Source organism: Scomber scombrus, chromosome 22, assembly GCF_963691925.1.
Source record: "Scomber scombrus chromosome 22, fScoSco1.1, whole genome shotgun sequence".
In the NCBI taxonomy this organism is placed as follows: Eukaryota; Metazoa; Chordata; class Actinopteri; order Scombriformes; family Scombridae; genus Scomber; species Scomber scombrus.
The window spans coordinates 20,026,709-20,042,167 of NC_084991.1; the positions used below are offsets into that span (position 1 = coordinate 20,026,709).

The 15,459-nt window shown below is 40.0% G+C and overlaps 1 protein-coding gene across 1 annotated transcript in view; it reads left to right on the top strand.

Annotated features, from left to right (window-relative positions):
* LOC134004334 (lysine-specific demethylase RSBN1L-like) overlaps positions 1-15,459 on the top strand; it is a 30,374-nt gene that overhangs the window by 6,361 nt on the left and 8,554 nt on the right. Inside the window, 5 exon segments of the mRNA XM_062443564.1 lie at positions 1,080-1,226; positions 7,803-8,392; positions 8,558-8,653; positions 8,655-8,717; positions 8,929-9,047. Of these exon segments, the coding sequence (XP_062299548.1) occupies positions 1,080-1,226; positions 7,803-8,392; positions 8,558-8,653; positions 8,655-8,717; positions 8,929-9,047 (1,015 nt within the window).

The window sequence follows — 15,459 nt, forward strand, 5'->3', positions numbered from 1 at the left end:
TATTGCACTTACATGTTTTGGCTCTTTTAATTGTTTTTTATCTGTATTGTAAGGCGACCTTGAGTGCCCTGAAAGGCGCCTTAAAAATAAAATGTAAAATGTATTATTATTTCGTTCTCGTACTCTTTGCAGGAACTCTGACACAATGGCTACAGGAAGGTGTATCTTCAGTAGGTGTGGTCTATAGGAAGCAGAAGAATAAATTAAGAATCACTGTTGATCATTATAACAAAGTGGGAAGGGTTCTCTACACAATATATTAGCACCACTGATCAATAAGGAGGAGTGATTGGTATCTCAATAGTTTAAGATCAGCGTCTGAAATCTGCACCCAGAGCGAGGTTTCACTCTCTTATCCACACTGAGACATGCTCAGCCTTTCACAAAGCACTTGACAACTTGAAGAGGTGTGTATGTGTGTGTGTGTGTGCGCGTGATGGTATTTACATTTTAAAACTGGCTGCTCTCATCACACGTCGATACGCAGCAATTTTCCTCCTCCATTCAATTCCTAGATCTGCGATATTCCCACAACACTCGAATGATTAGCGCCGAAAGAAGGAAATGAAATGAGTCGGAACTGCAGGGGGGAGAGTTATAGGACTTTCTTTTAAAAGACCAGAGCATATTGAACTTAGTAGTGGCTCAACATGGGAAGAGGGGATGAGTTTGGCAGGGGAGGAGGAGGAGGAGGAGACGTGAGGTGTGTATTTTGAATTAATTTTTTTAAATGAGACGATGTAGCGTTAAGGTTATGAAGTGAAGTTATAGAGTCGCTGTGGCCTTAAAGGGAATTACGCCGCAGAGGAAACACGAGAGATAAGAGCAGAGGCGTGTAGGAGGAAGACCAACAAGATTATGGAAAAGTTGAGGGTGATGGCCAAGGTGAAGCACTTGGAGTGAATTCAGTTAAGGGCTTAGAAAAAATAAAATAAAAAATCGAAGCAAGTGGAGTGTGCGGCCAAGTGTTTTATGTCTGTATGTCTGTTTGTGAGCGGGCGAGTAAATCAGGGGCTCTTGTGCTAATGTGTTTGTACCAGCGAGAGACCTGAAACCTTTCACTCTCTCTGCCTCCACAGAGCACTCCGCCAAGGACAAGGCAAAAGAGAGAGACCGAGAGGAGAGGGAGAAGAAGAAGGTCAAGGAAAAGGAGAGGGAGAAGAACAAGCACAAGGTGATGAACGAGATCAAGAGGGAGAACGGAGAGGTCAAGCAGCCAATTAAAGGTTGGTGGTAACACACACACACACACACACACACACAAATGTACCAGCGTGTCGAGCCAAAAGTAGTTTTAGTTCTTATTCAATGAATATGTTTATTCAAGCCTATAAAAAAAAATGGAAAATGGTCAATGGCGATGTCTTTAAATTGTTTTTTGTGCCCTAAAAAGTCCAAACACCTCCAAAAAATGTGTAATTATATGTAAAAAAAAAAAAAGAAAAAAAAGCTGTTACATATCAAAATCAAAGGTTTTGGTGTGTCAGTGGTCTAAATTACACATCCCACCAGTTCCTCATGTTCTCTCCAAACTTTTTCTTCTGTTTTTTTTGTCCTTTCGAGTTTCCATGGTACGCACTTTAAACGATAATAATGATAATAATATTAAAGGCTGAGCAATTCATCGAAATTTGATTGAATACGGCCTACTACAATTTTCAAATTACAGGAGGTGAAATGTGAATCAAAATACCACATTTTAAATAAATAAGAAAATAAATAAGATCCCTGCAAAAATCACACCATAATCCTTTTAATATGAGATATATTGAGAATAACTGATAATTAAGTGAATGTTTGCTCCCCCAAATTTCACAAATCATATCACAATAGTAATGTTAGTCAGCCCTAATAATATTAGGAATTATAGTTTTACAGGATCCGATGTCTTTGGCCTGACTGTTATTGCACACCATCACAGAAAACATTCATTGTGTTTACTCCAGTTATAAAAACACCTACATGAGTAAAAAATGATCACAAACGACGCACCGCATTGAGTTGGAAACAATGTCGGAGCTCAGCGTGTGATTCAGCTCAGCAAAGGAACACTAGAAACCTGCTGCTGAGGAAACCAAACACATTGGGTACTGGCCCACTTTCACAGTGCGCTGTACAATATATCATCATTATTTCTGTAATGTACAAGCAGCATACACAACCGCTCGGCACCCCAGTGGGTGTTGGAAAAAATGCAAATACAGTGCAGCAGCTATAAAAGACATAATAAGAAAGGACAGAGCAGACTCTATCTGCTGAGGTTTTTGACTCTCTGGTGGCATCAGCCATCTTCAATGAAGTGGTCTCCAGGGGCAACAGCATCTTCTCGACTGCTGACACAAAGACACTTAGACTGGTTAAGGAGGCCAGCTCTGTCCTGGGACGCCCCCTCGATCCAGTGGAGGTGGTGGTGGGAGAAAGGAGAATGATGGAGAACATGTCCAGCCCCATGCAGAACAGGGAAGCTCCTTCAGAGACCGCCTGCTTCACCCTGCATGTCCTTCCTTCCTGCTACTGTTAGATTTTACAGTAAACTCTGCTGCCGTCAGACCGCATTCACCAAAACTGATAAAAAATACTGTCATTATTTCCTGTGGTTGATAACGTGACTTCAACCGTTCAGTCTGTCTACTTGCTTCATGTTTGCGCTGCGGTAACACTGAAACATTTCTAATAACACTAATAAAGACTTATCTTATCTTATCTTAATGTAGCGCAGCATCTGTGTAGTAGGAAAACGCTGCAAGTGTGACAGCGATTATAACCGATAATTTATTTTTTTTTTTAAATATTTGGTGAAACTTTGCTCTGTGCTGCTCCTCACATGGAGAAATCATGCTTTTGGTTCATTTAGTCTAACCTGTGTGTGTTTATGTGCGCTGATTGTGCAACTGGTAGCTGCGATTGTAAGGAGAAGTTTAAAGGCAAGTCAGAGCATACTGGGCTTAATTGGACTAATACTAATACTAATACTAATAATACTGATAATAATGATAATAATAATGATAATAATAATAATGATAATAATAATAATAAAATAGGTGAAAGAAAAACAGAAACTGACACATTTAGTTGATTAATAGAAATGTAATAATCATTTTGAAAACTTTATTCATTTAAAAGTTATTTATCAAGCTAAATAGAAAAAGAAATAAACACTTGCTGCTCCCAGCTTAAGATAAGTTGTTTTATTTAATTGAATACTGAATATACTTGGACTCATTTTATAAACATTTTTTTAACTTATTTTGGACTGATGGATAAACATTGAAGCGATTACATTTGGTTCATGGAATTTTTTTTTTTTTTTTAACCAAAATAAAAGTTTGCAGAGTTCAGAAAAAGAGGAAATATTAGTGTGTACAATGACCCTTATTTTCTTACACATAATACAGTTGTTTTTTTTTTACAGTGACATAAACAATGGTAATTAAATATACATACAGGGTATTTGCTGTTGAACAACTTTCTGAACAGTTTGGATAAGATGAGCCAATTTTGAATTCCTTTTGTAAATCACATAAATAATAACTACAAATAAAACAAATACCATTAAAACATTTCACATAAAACAATAATATATATTATATACATTATAAAAGAATGTAATATTAAACATTCCTGTACAGAACAAGCAGTGATAACTACACTAACAGTATGTATCTGTCTGTTCTGTGTGTACACGTCTGTTTTGTCTTGTGTGCACACTTTATGAACGCGACGGCCACTTTCATTGTTAAACCTTCCGACAGTTGTGAATTATTTGCAGAGCGCCGCGACGCCGTCTCCGTCTTCCTCTCTGAGTAATCTGAGATCTCAGCCGCAGAACTGCTGCAACGCCCCATTTGTCAACAGCGGACGTTTTTTTTCTTTTCTTTTTAAGACTTGACCTTTTTAGAAAGACACAGACACACACACTGCATGATATTTGTTACATGGCTGCCAAATTTCTCCTGATTGATCTGATTGGATTTAAAGATTCAGTCAGACAGGCTGCATTTTTTTTTGGGGGGGGGGGGTTGCTGGTACGTCATGACCACACCGTGACATTTCGAGATCTTAGCGAGAGCTTTGGCCACGTACTGTAGCGAGCGGCTCCAGATGAAAATCACAGATGGGTTATATACATTTTGCGTGCTATCTCACTGTTCCCTATTTTGTGTGCAACAGACAGGCGCCTTTAAAAAAAAAAAAAATTGTTGGGTCATCTTCTCAGTATGAGTACAGTGTTAGGAAGAACGGGAGTGGTGAAATAAGAAAGAGAGAGAGAAGAATATAAAAAAGTGTCAGTGTGTGTGTGTGTGTTAAGTCTGCAGCCATCCTGTGAGAGAGAGCCTGGTATTTAATCCTGTGTGTTTACAATAATAGACACACACAGGGATCCGTGGTGGGATATTGAATCGAGAAGGGAAATGAGGAGGAGGAGGAGAAGGCTCTTCTCACCGCAGAGTGAGAGAGAGAGAGGTGTTTAATCTGAATGTGTTAAGTTTGCAAATGTTGGGTTTGACAAAGGCGGGTAGGGGAAGTTAGAAATTTAATCAGTGAGACGGTGTTAAGTTTACAATTCAAAAGGGAGAGAGAGGCGGCCAGAGGAAACATCTATAGGAAATCAATACGCAGCAAACGGCCATTCTGACAGTAAGGCGGCTTTACTACCACTGAGACTATTTGTGTGTGTGTGTGTGTGTGTGCATGTGTGTGTGTGTGACTGGGAACTTATCTGACCTTAAACTGATTGTGACCGACTAGCCAAGTGGCCCACTCCAGTACGAATGTGTATATCTCTCTAATGATCATAGTTTTGGACATTTTGTAACATAATGAAGGAATTTAAACACACGTTATTAATAGTTAACTGACATTGAGTGAATAAGGATTTAAGATAAGATAAGATAAGTTATTCATTTATTAGTCCCACAGTGGGGAAAATGTACATTATCACAGCAGAAAAGTGGACAGTAAAATAGGAGAGCAACAATAAGAAAACGAACAATAAAGAACAATAAGTAACAACAACAACAATGATAGTAAAAATATATAATAAAAGTAATTGTGACATTATTTACATTATTTACAAGAGTAATATTGGGTGGTAATATACCAGAGATGATAATGATGATATTTATGGTCAGAGATGAAGTTTTTGCATTAGTTGTATAAAATGTATTTTATTATGACTGTGATATGATTTTCTACATAAGGCACATGCTGGATTTTACAGGCTGATACCAGTAAATATTTATGAGTGTTTATGAGACCAGACCATATTTGTTAAATGCATAACATAAACATCCTTTTTAAGTTTGAATATTAGAAAATAGTTACCAAAATATTTGCTGAGTGGGGAAATAATTACCACAATGTATCTAAACTACCATAAACATATCATTTTTTCTTGTTAGTTACTGACTAGAGCTGGGCAATATATTGATATTATATCGATATCGTGATATGAGACTGGATATCGTCTTAGATTTGGTAATATCGCGATATGTCATCAGAGTTGTCTTTTCCTGGTTTTAAATTACAGTAAAAATATATAATTTTCTTACCAGACTGTTCTAGATGTTCTGTTATGTACCTTTTACCCACTTTGTCATTTTATCCACATTACTGATGATTATCAAATACTTCATTGTGTAAATATTTTGTGAAAGCATCAACAGTCATCTCTACAATATTGTTTCAATATCGATATCGAGCTATTTGATCCAAAATATTGTGATATTTGATTTTTGTCCATATCGCCCAGCCCTATTACTGACCAACATATGTCCCAATACTGATACAGTGATCACAGTATGTCTGGGATATGGGACAAAATGTACAAAAATGTACAATTATATTATCAGACAATCTTTTTAGGAAGGAGTTGTCATTCTAGGATCTGTCAACAACTTCAATTTAACCTAATAAGAAGAATAAGAAATCTGTCCTGCAGCCAAGTGGAACATAAAAAACATATAAAACATATAATAAAATACATGCTTAAAAAAAACAACAACACAAGCATATGTTTGACGTACTTTAAGACACTCTACAGCTCGTAAAAGTTATTCTAAACTTGTATTTGTGCAACAATTGTGCTTTTTGATCCATGGATAAGAACAGAGTGAACAGAGTATGGTTAAATATTGTTGTTATTATTGTAGATTTAGTGTGATTATCCAGCCCACAGCACCACTTAAAAGTTTGGACAGAAAATGCGTCCAAACTTTTGTATATTTCCAGATGGCACAAGCGTGAAATAATTGTATATTTACATGTGTTCATTGCGTCTCGTATCACACATCAACATATTTTGTTGATCTGATATGTGGCTTTTCTACGGATTGATGAAGGTGGAGATTTGGGGATGAAAGTGCGTGTGCCTGTGTGGAGAGAGACTTGGGGGAGGGGTGACTGGTGGGTTAAAGAGCTTTTGGATTAGTAGCTTGGGTATTGTACTGCAAATACCTCTCTCTCTCTCTCTCTCTCTCTCTCTCTCTCTCTCTCTCTCTCTCTCTCTCTCTCTCTCTCTTTCCTCTCTCTCTCTCTCTCTCTCTCTCTCTGCTCTTTTTCGCTCATTCTCTCATTCCTGCCTTATCTGCCGCTGAACGTGTGTGGGGTACAAACTAGACAGAGCAAGATGATATCTGATGCTTGAATTATGCTGAGGCAGCAGCACCTCTATCAAAGCGACTCACGTGTGCACGCTCTCACACACACACACACACACACACACATACATTCATACTTACAGCACGGATATATACGTCCCTGCTTGTTTACACGCCCGCTGGAAAAGAAATGAACCAGCCAGCAACACGTTTGCAAATCGTCGTGAACAGCTCTGACACACACACATAAATACGTACAGTAGTACTTGTGCATAAATTTCCATGTTCTGTTTTGTCGTGCCCGAGGCGTTCAAGAGACGGACTACCATGTACAGTATTATCTCTGTTCAGATATGCCACTCGAAAGCTTGTTTCCTGGCTTAGTCATATCTGCTTTTCTCAAGGGATTCATTTCAGAGCTCTTCAATTTATATTATGTGTGCACCTTCAGGGCGTCGCGCACCATCTGGATGAAACTATGACTCATCTGTCTACATGTAAAAATAGTTAGGGCTCATTATTTTCTTTTTAATTGAATTTTTTCCATAACTAGTGAATTTTTTTATTTATTACAACAATGTGGGTAAAAATCAGATTTTAGAAATAGCTGCTTCTGTACTTGACGATGTCCTGTTTATTTTTTACTTGTTTTGACAGACTCAGTAGCATAATCAGCTCCTCATTTGCGTATTTTTTCCCCCGCGTTGCTCCTTTACTTTGTTTTAATGGGAGCTCTCTCTGAGCTGTTGTCATTGCAAGGACCTGGTTCACTGTAAAGTACAGAGAGGAGGGTCCTCTTACAGCAGGGTGTGTGTGGATGGTTTGTTCATCCATCAGACATGAGTAAGCGGACTTGAATATATTTAAATCTTTTCCTACTTCCTTCAGGCCTTTTCAAAACAACATACTCTATTTAAGAATTTCCTGTCCTTGTAAGTGTAGCCTGACTGCCTGGATGCAAGGACGCAGGTTATGTTTTAACTTTGGTGGGGACTTTTTTTTTGTCAGACTGCCAAAAAATGTTTACATGCTCTTTATGACTCTTGCACTTTATGACAAAATGCAGTATAGTAGTATATTTTTTGGTTGGGACATTCCCATGCCATCCATACCCAAATCTACACCCTTGCCTCCATTTCTTTTCTTTTTTTTTAACACTAACCTTTCTCCTCTCTCTCCATCTCTCTCTCTCTCACTGTCCAGATGAAAAAGAGAAAGCCAAGATCAACTTAGAGGAGCTGCAAATGAAAAAAGTGAAGAAGAAAAAGAAAAAGAAACACAAAGAGGGGGAGAAGCACAAACGAGTCAAGATGTACCACCGCTCATGCCAAACCATTTGCGCCGGCCTGCTTGCCTCCCCGCCTTCCTCTCCTCCCCCCACCTCTTCCTCATCTTCATCCTCCAATCCTGCACACAACTCCTCCCCATCTCCCTTTAAGTCTCCGCTACCCGTTAACTCTCCATCTAATAACAAAAATGCACATCTCCTGCCCTCCGTCGCTTCTCTTGCTTCAAAATCCCTCTTTAACTCCTCTGCACCTGACTTTCTCAACTCTCCGTCATCCTCCATCACGACTCCACAACCTTCTCCGACCAAACACCTGCCGCATTGCACGTACCCTGGCTTGTCGGGCCTAGAGTTTGCCTCTTACATCCACATAGAGACCCAACCGAACGGAGGGGCCCTGGTGGCCCACGCCTACATGTCCCAGCTCTCCTCTCTCTCCATGGGCCAGAGGCAGAGATTTGCCCAGGAGTTTGTCACCTTGGCGTTCAGCGAGGACTCATCCCAGGTACAGCAAACTGTAGCTATTGATTAGATTGATCGATGGATGTTGATGGAAGTGTCATGCTGTCCCTCACTGTTAACCCAATGTTGAATATTAAAGCTGCAAGTCACTACTTATACTTTCAATTGAAACACCAACATTACTTTCTTTTTACCGTCTGTTTTCCAGGCAGCACATTACGTCATGGGTATCGTCCACGGGGAAGCAAGCTACCTGCCCGACTTCTTGGACTACTTCTCAGCCAACTTCCCTTCAACTGCTGTAAAAAATGGAAATACTGGGAAAGAAGGACATAGAAACCACCACGATGGCAAATTTCTACTCTCAGGTTCGTCACACACACACGCACACGCACACACACACACACTTTTTTGTTGTTTTTGCTTTTTGTTTCTTTTGTGGTAATTCAGTCCTGTAGCTGTAGACTCAGAGAGCAGATGAGCTTTCAGAGATGAAGCCTCAAGTCTAAAATAGCAGAGGCTAAGTGCGTCTCTTAGTTCTTGTCTTCTACATATGTAAACTGTTTGGCTTATTATCAGACTTTCACAAAACTTTCCATGAACACAGAACCAACTGAGAAACCATCACACTGCAGCCTTTCCCTGACAGGTTCACGTAAATCATTCATGCACAAGGAGGCTGTTGTGCCTCTGCGCTGGTGACAGCTGTGGCTGGAGGCATTATGTTTTCAGCTTGTCTGTCCATCCTGTTCTTGTGTATATGATATCTCTGGAACGAATGGAGGAAATTACTTCAAATTTGGCACAAACGTCCATTTGGATGCAAGAATCAACTGATTAGATTTTGGTGGACCTCACATCTGTCCCACTCTCTTATGAATGCGATATCTCAGTCAGAGTCTGGAGGGAATTTCCTTACATCTGGCACAAACGTCCACTTGGATTTAAAGATGAACTAATTTTAATTTGGTGGTCAAAGGTCAAAGTCAGTGTGACCTCAGAGGACATGTTTTTGGCCGTAACCCAAGAATTCAAACACTAATTATGGCAAAGATTCACACGAATGTTCAGTAGGATAAAATAATGAAGTGGTGACACTTTATATCCAAAATGACATGTTTCTCAATAGAAATTACTCACAGGAATCACACACGTCAATATAGTGATCACCGGAAAATACAGTTAATACTTTGTATTAAACTTCCTCAAAGTCTTCACTGCAAATGTTACATGAGTCATAAATACAATCGCGAGGCGGTATTTCCTGTCTGAGTTCATATGAAGTCTATTGATGCTGATGCCATGATGTAGTCTTTCTTTGTTGTCAAAAGGTGGAGGACTATAAAGAGCTCCACTGAAACTGCAGACATTTCTATGAATTCAATCTTGTCATGTTCTTTAGTGTGCACACACCTGAATTGTTTGGTTTAACCATCATAGTTATTGAGTGGAGTTTGGCTTGGTAGTTTTGTGGGTTTTACAAGATTGCCTTCAAAGATATTTAGATGGTGTGTGAATTCTTTGTTATTTTACATATTTGAACAGAAAGAAAATTGTTCGCCAAAGAAGGCCTCTGGGGAAATATTTTGCACATGTGAGAAAAATATAATGTCAGTGACCTGCTTTTATTTCTGCAAGGCAAACAGATGCTGCATTTTAACGAGTATTTATGTGAATAAATTGTATTCAGTGTAAATGTGCAGAGTAAGTGAATATGTGAGTAAAGCCTGTTTGTGTCTCTCCATACGGAACATATGTGTGTTTGTGTGTATCCATATGTTCATGAACTTTTTTTATTCTTTTTATTCTTTGAAAATAAAGATTCACAGTGAAGTAAGGTTGATAGTTTGAAGGTTGAGAGAGGATAAGAAACCCCCCGGGGGGACGGAGAGAGGGATGGATCAGGATACATGTCGAGGGAGAGGATGGAGGGATGCTGGGAGATTGAGAGCAATCAACTGAAGGAAAAGACTGCTCCGTGTGGATAAAAAAGTTATACTGTTGTAGTTTTAACCATCTGTTTGGAGCATCTGCCTCCATCTGTCCGGAGTTAAACAGCTTTTACCATTTATATACTTCATCCCGACGTCTGATTTAATGCAACAACGGCAGAATTATGTGCAGTGCACAAGTGGGCCTCTGCCCTTAGTTCTCTAGTGCTACTTCATCTGTTATAGCAAAGTTTAGTGAGCGCAAGGAAGGAAAAAAAAAAGATATGAAACAAAAGAAGCAGAAAAAAAGTGACAGAAAAGTTTTGAGGATGGGAAAGAATGAAATTAAGTTTATAAGAGATATTATTTTTTTTATTGTGTACCAGCAGCCTGCTCAACACAAAAGCATGAAATGTGTGTTTAGTTGGCGGCGTCCGTCTCCATCGTCTTCTCTCTGAAGTGACACAGCGACAGCTCTTCATTTCCAGTTGTCCCATGTCTATAGTTCGCTGATGAAAAAGCCTTTTGTTGCCTCAAAACCTCCTGAGTGGCTTTGTGTTGAGATACTGTCTGCTTTTTTTTTTTCAGTGTAAGTGTAAGCATGTGACCAGCTACACAGTGTGTGTGTGTGTTACTACATGAAGTACAGCAGTTTACGCTCTCTATTACTCTCCTCCTGGCTATTTTTTTTCTTTTTTTCCTTATATGAAATATTCATAATGTTATTCTATGTATTCCTTTCTGCTTTTGGCCACTTTCTGCCTCGATCAACAAACATCCTTGATCTCTGCATGAGTCCGAATACATTAAATCCACATAATGAACGAGTGAGGTGAAACATCTCTAAAATGAAGTTTTCTCTGCAAACCTGTCTTCAGAGCTGTCCCTTAAGATTAGTGCTCCTTGCAGGGGTAACGTCATTGTCCACTGGTCTTGTTAATTTTTTTTCCCCCCCTCCCTCCCAGCTCTCAGCAGTGACCTTGGGAGCTAGACATACAGTCTACCTACACACACACACACACACACACACACACACACACACACACACACACACACACACACACACACACACACACACACACACACACACACACACACACACACACACACAGATGTGATATATATATACACAGGCACAGGTGTACACACACATAGAGATTAATGTTTTTTTCTTACACTTTTTTATCCCTCTACCTTTCTTTCTCTCTCTGACTCTTTCTCTCTTCATCTTTTTTTGTGCCTTACTCCCTCTGTATTGCTCTCTCTCTCTCTCTCTCCTCTCTCCCTCTCCCTCTCCCTCTCCCTCTACCTCTCTCTCTCTCTCTCTCTCTCTCTCTCTCTCTCTCTCTCTTTCTCTCTCTAACTCTTTCTCTCTTCATCTTTTTTGTGCCTTACTCCCTCTGTATTGCTCTCTCTCTCTCTCTCTCTCTCTCTCTCTCTCTCTCTCTCCCTCTCCCTCTCCCTCTCCCTCTCTCTCTCTCTCTCTTCTCTCTCTCTCTCTCTCTCTCGTCTCTCTCTCGTCCTCTCTCTCTCTCTCTCTCTCTCTCTCTCTCTTTTTCATCCCTCAACCCTTAATGTTTCCGCTCTGTTGTTTGGTTCTCTGTTGAGCGGATTATTTTTTTTGTGTACAAAGGGTAGAGGAAAAAAATGAGAAACTGCTTCCATTGTTCTGTGTTTGACGCGGTCATTTTTTCCCATATAGACTTTCTTAGTTCGACCTTAGTGTTAAATTCCATACATGGGCTCCTGTAGTATGAGACACAGCCGTCCACGCATGCTTGTAACTCATAATGAGCAGTGTGTGTTTTTGAACATCAAAATTTCACTGCAGGCATCAAAGTGACTTTGCTGCTGTTCAGTCTGAGAAGGATTTAGTTATTTTGCACCTGACTGAAGGCTTTTTCAGTGGCGGTAAGGATTATGAAATATTACAGCACTCCATTTTAACTCAGTGCAAACGCAGCCGACGGTCAATACATGATGTGCTCGGTCTCTTCCTATGTGGTCAATGGGTGTCATAATTTAGTTACAATATAAGGAGGTTATAGGGCTTAAGAACAGACAGCTTTTATTGTTTTATTAACCTCTGCTCGCACTGTGCTCATGCAGACACTCTTCCAGTTGTATTCATTCATGATAATATCCTGCATGGGAATTATCATGCTGATTTTTTTTATACTGTTATGATGTCGGATGTAAATTTTTAACATGTCAAAAGTCCCAAAACTTGAAGTGAATGTTTGTAAAATGCTCCCTGCCATTCGGAAGTCAGGGCTTCAGTCTGCTCTGGAAGCTTTGTTGATAACGTCACCTCTACTTCCTCCGTGCAATAAGGTCAGATTGTTCGTGCACGCCCACAAACGGTCGTTCTTTTCATAGCCTTGTTTTTTGCTGACGTTCTTCCACTCTAACATTTCAGATCAGATTCTGGCTTGAAGTTGTTTGTATGTATTTGAGAAGTTTAAAGAACAAGTAAAGAACGAGAGAAAAGCATCCCGAGAGAGGGCTTAAAGAGAAAAGAGCTAAAACAGCCTGTTTCTGACAGAGGCTGTAAATCAAATGCAAATATATTCCAGTGGAGCCCCAGATTAAAAATATAGACCTTGAAATATATATAGACCGTACAAAAACACCCCCAGTCTTGTATTGCAGCTTTTAAACCCTCGTTGAAAGCTTTGACACAATCCTGGTACCAAGTGAAATGAATTAATCGAGGAACAATAAAGGTGAGACAACAATTACACCGCTTTTAATGCAAAGTGTGTTTGTGCATTCACGTGGCTCCCTTTGTTGGCAAGCCCAGAGAGAGAGATTATGTAAGAAAAGTGTGTGTGATTGTGTCTGAGGTACGAGTCAGCAGCCAGAAGCTTTTGTTGTGACGCATGCACAGTTAATAGACTAATAGACTTAACACCCTGGAGAAGAAGGAAGAGGGATGCAAAGAGCCAGGAACAAGTGAAAGAAGAAGAGAAACGTTTAGGGGGAGGGGGGTGAGGGGGGAGGGGGAGGAGGGGGGTTGGGAAGAGGTCAGACAACGTGAACTCATCCAGAACAAGTGAAGGATGAGTTGACGCGAGGAAGGAAACTCGTTATCGAATAAACAAGTGGATACACCAAGTGAACCAGAGACGGAAAGGAGAGGAGGAAAGAGGGAGTCTTGATCTAATAGACTTCCCCATGAGGGAGATGATGTGTATTATGAGGAAAGGAGGCAGAGGAGGAGATGGAGAGCCTGACAGAGACAAGAGAAAAATAGATAATGTGAGCTCGGGGAAAGTGAGAGAGGGGAGTTGAGATTATCTGTTAAAAATACTCTGCTTTTAGTCAAAGAGTGACAGCAAGGAGAGATGACAGCAATGATAATTATATATAATAATGTCGGCTTTTAAATCTGAATTTTTGGACTCAGAATACCAAACGAGGCGCAGTAGATTTTAGAGGAAATCACAGTGTTTAGAGAGGAGCAGATTCGGCTCTTTTTTTTTTTTTGTAATTATTTTTTTTATTGTTGATTTGAGTACAAGCGCCCATTCTCCACTCACTACTTCAACACATAGTGAAATGAATCCTGTTGATGTGAGGTTTGAATGAGTATAAACACCAACCAACACCTATCACTCACAGGTATAGGTTATAAATAATAAGTGCTCTAATAGTATATTCTACTTCTAGTATGTTCTTTTCTCATTTCAAGTAAAATAAGAGTTGCATTTAAAAATTAAAATAATGTGTATCCTAAAATAAAGTGGATTGATCATATTGGGCTCTTACATTGTTTCTTTTATGTATCTTCCGTTCAGATTTGAGTGAATATATTTTGCTCCAAACATTCATCTCTCCTGTTGTCTTCACGTGGACCCGAGCAGCTTTTAACTTCCTGGTTTGACTGTTTTATAAAGTATAAAGTATAAATGATCACCCCAGTTCTGTGTTAGATCTGTTTAGTCAACTTCATTCCAACTTATTACCTCAGGTTTTTGCACATATGTTTGGAAATTATGATCAGTAGGTCTCATTTAAATGAAAATGAACCCAAGAACAACAGGAGGGGATGTGAGATAAACTGGTTTTGAACTGCCACAACTTGGAAAGTATTTCCTTCGCTTTACGCACGCAACTACAGTCATTGTGTTTTGACCTCTCAGCGCTTCCAAAACGCTGGTGACCTACGCTCAACCACGTACATGAACCCCTCCTGTGTGTTGACTCACTGCCGCTAACTCTCTGTACTGTCTGTCTAAACATGGGATACAAATGTCAAATCTTGATTAAACACTCTGTCTTCGTTATCTACATTCTCTCTACTTTTCTCTGACTCATGTCACACCTCGTCTCTGGTCTCTCCCTGACAATGCTGGAGTCAGTTGCAGAGCCCTGAAGCTCCGCCCTGCTCCTGCCACAGAGCAGAGCGGCTTACTGATAGCTGGTGTATTCAAAATGTATTAATATTAAATGTGTTGCGTGTCCGAGTCGCACCCAATTTGACACGGCAGTCTCCCGGGTCCCCAGACACACGCCCACCCCAAGTGTGAAGCCGATGGGATGAGCAGTTTTTAGAGACACTTTAAGTACAAACACAGAGATACAGAGATTCCTTCGTTTTAGTAGAGAGAGGCTGATTATGACAAACTTAGCAATAAAAGAAACACGTAAATGTTCACACATTTATTAATTCGGTGTGTTCGCAGGCACGTACACAGACAAGGAAGGACTGGAGCATCTTCAGCAGTACCACTCAGAGGAAGTCTGTCACGTTTCCTGTTTTCCTTCTGTTTGCTTTCACTTATTTTAGCAGCTGTGTGTGTGTCTGTGTGTAAGGTGTGTGTGTGTGTCGTGTGTGTGTGTGTCTGTGTCTGTGTGTGTGTGTGTGTGTGTCTGTGTCTGTCTGTGTGTGTGTGTGTGTCTGTGTGTGTGTGTGTGTGTGTGTGTGTGTGTCTGAATCACAGGCTGTTCAATGTATCCAATTATTTGAAGCAGAGGTAGTGTTTCCTAATACTGCTCCCTGTGATAGTGAGCCTGCCTGCTCTCTTTGCAGACATCGCGGGGGTTATTCTGCTGTTAAATTATGCATTTGTGAACACACATGCACGCACACACACACACGCATGCACCCAGGTGTAGAAAATAGACAGTCAAAAGCACAAACAGTTATAAGTATACAGAATGATAGATGCATACA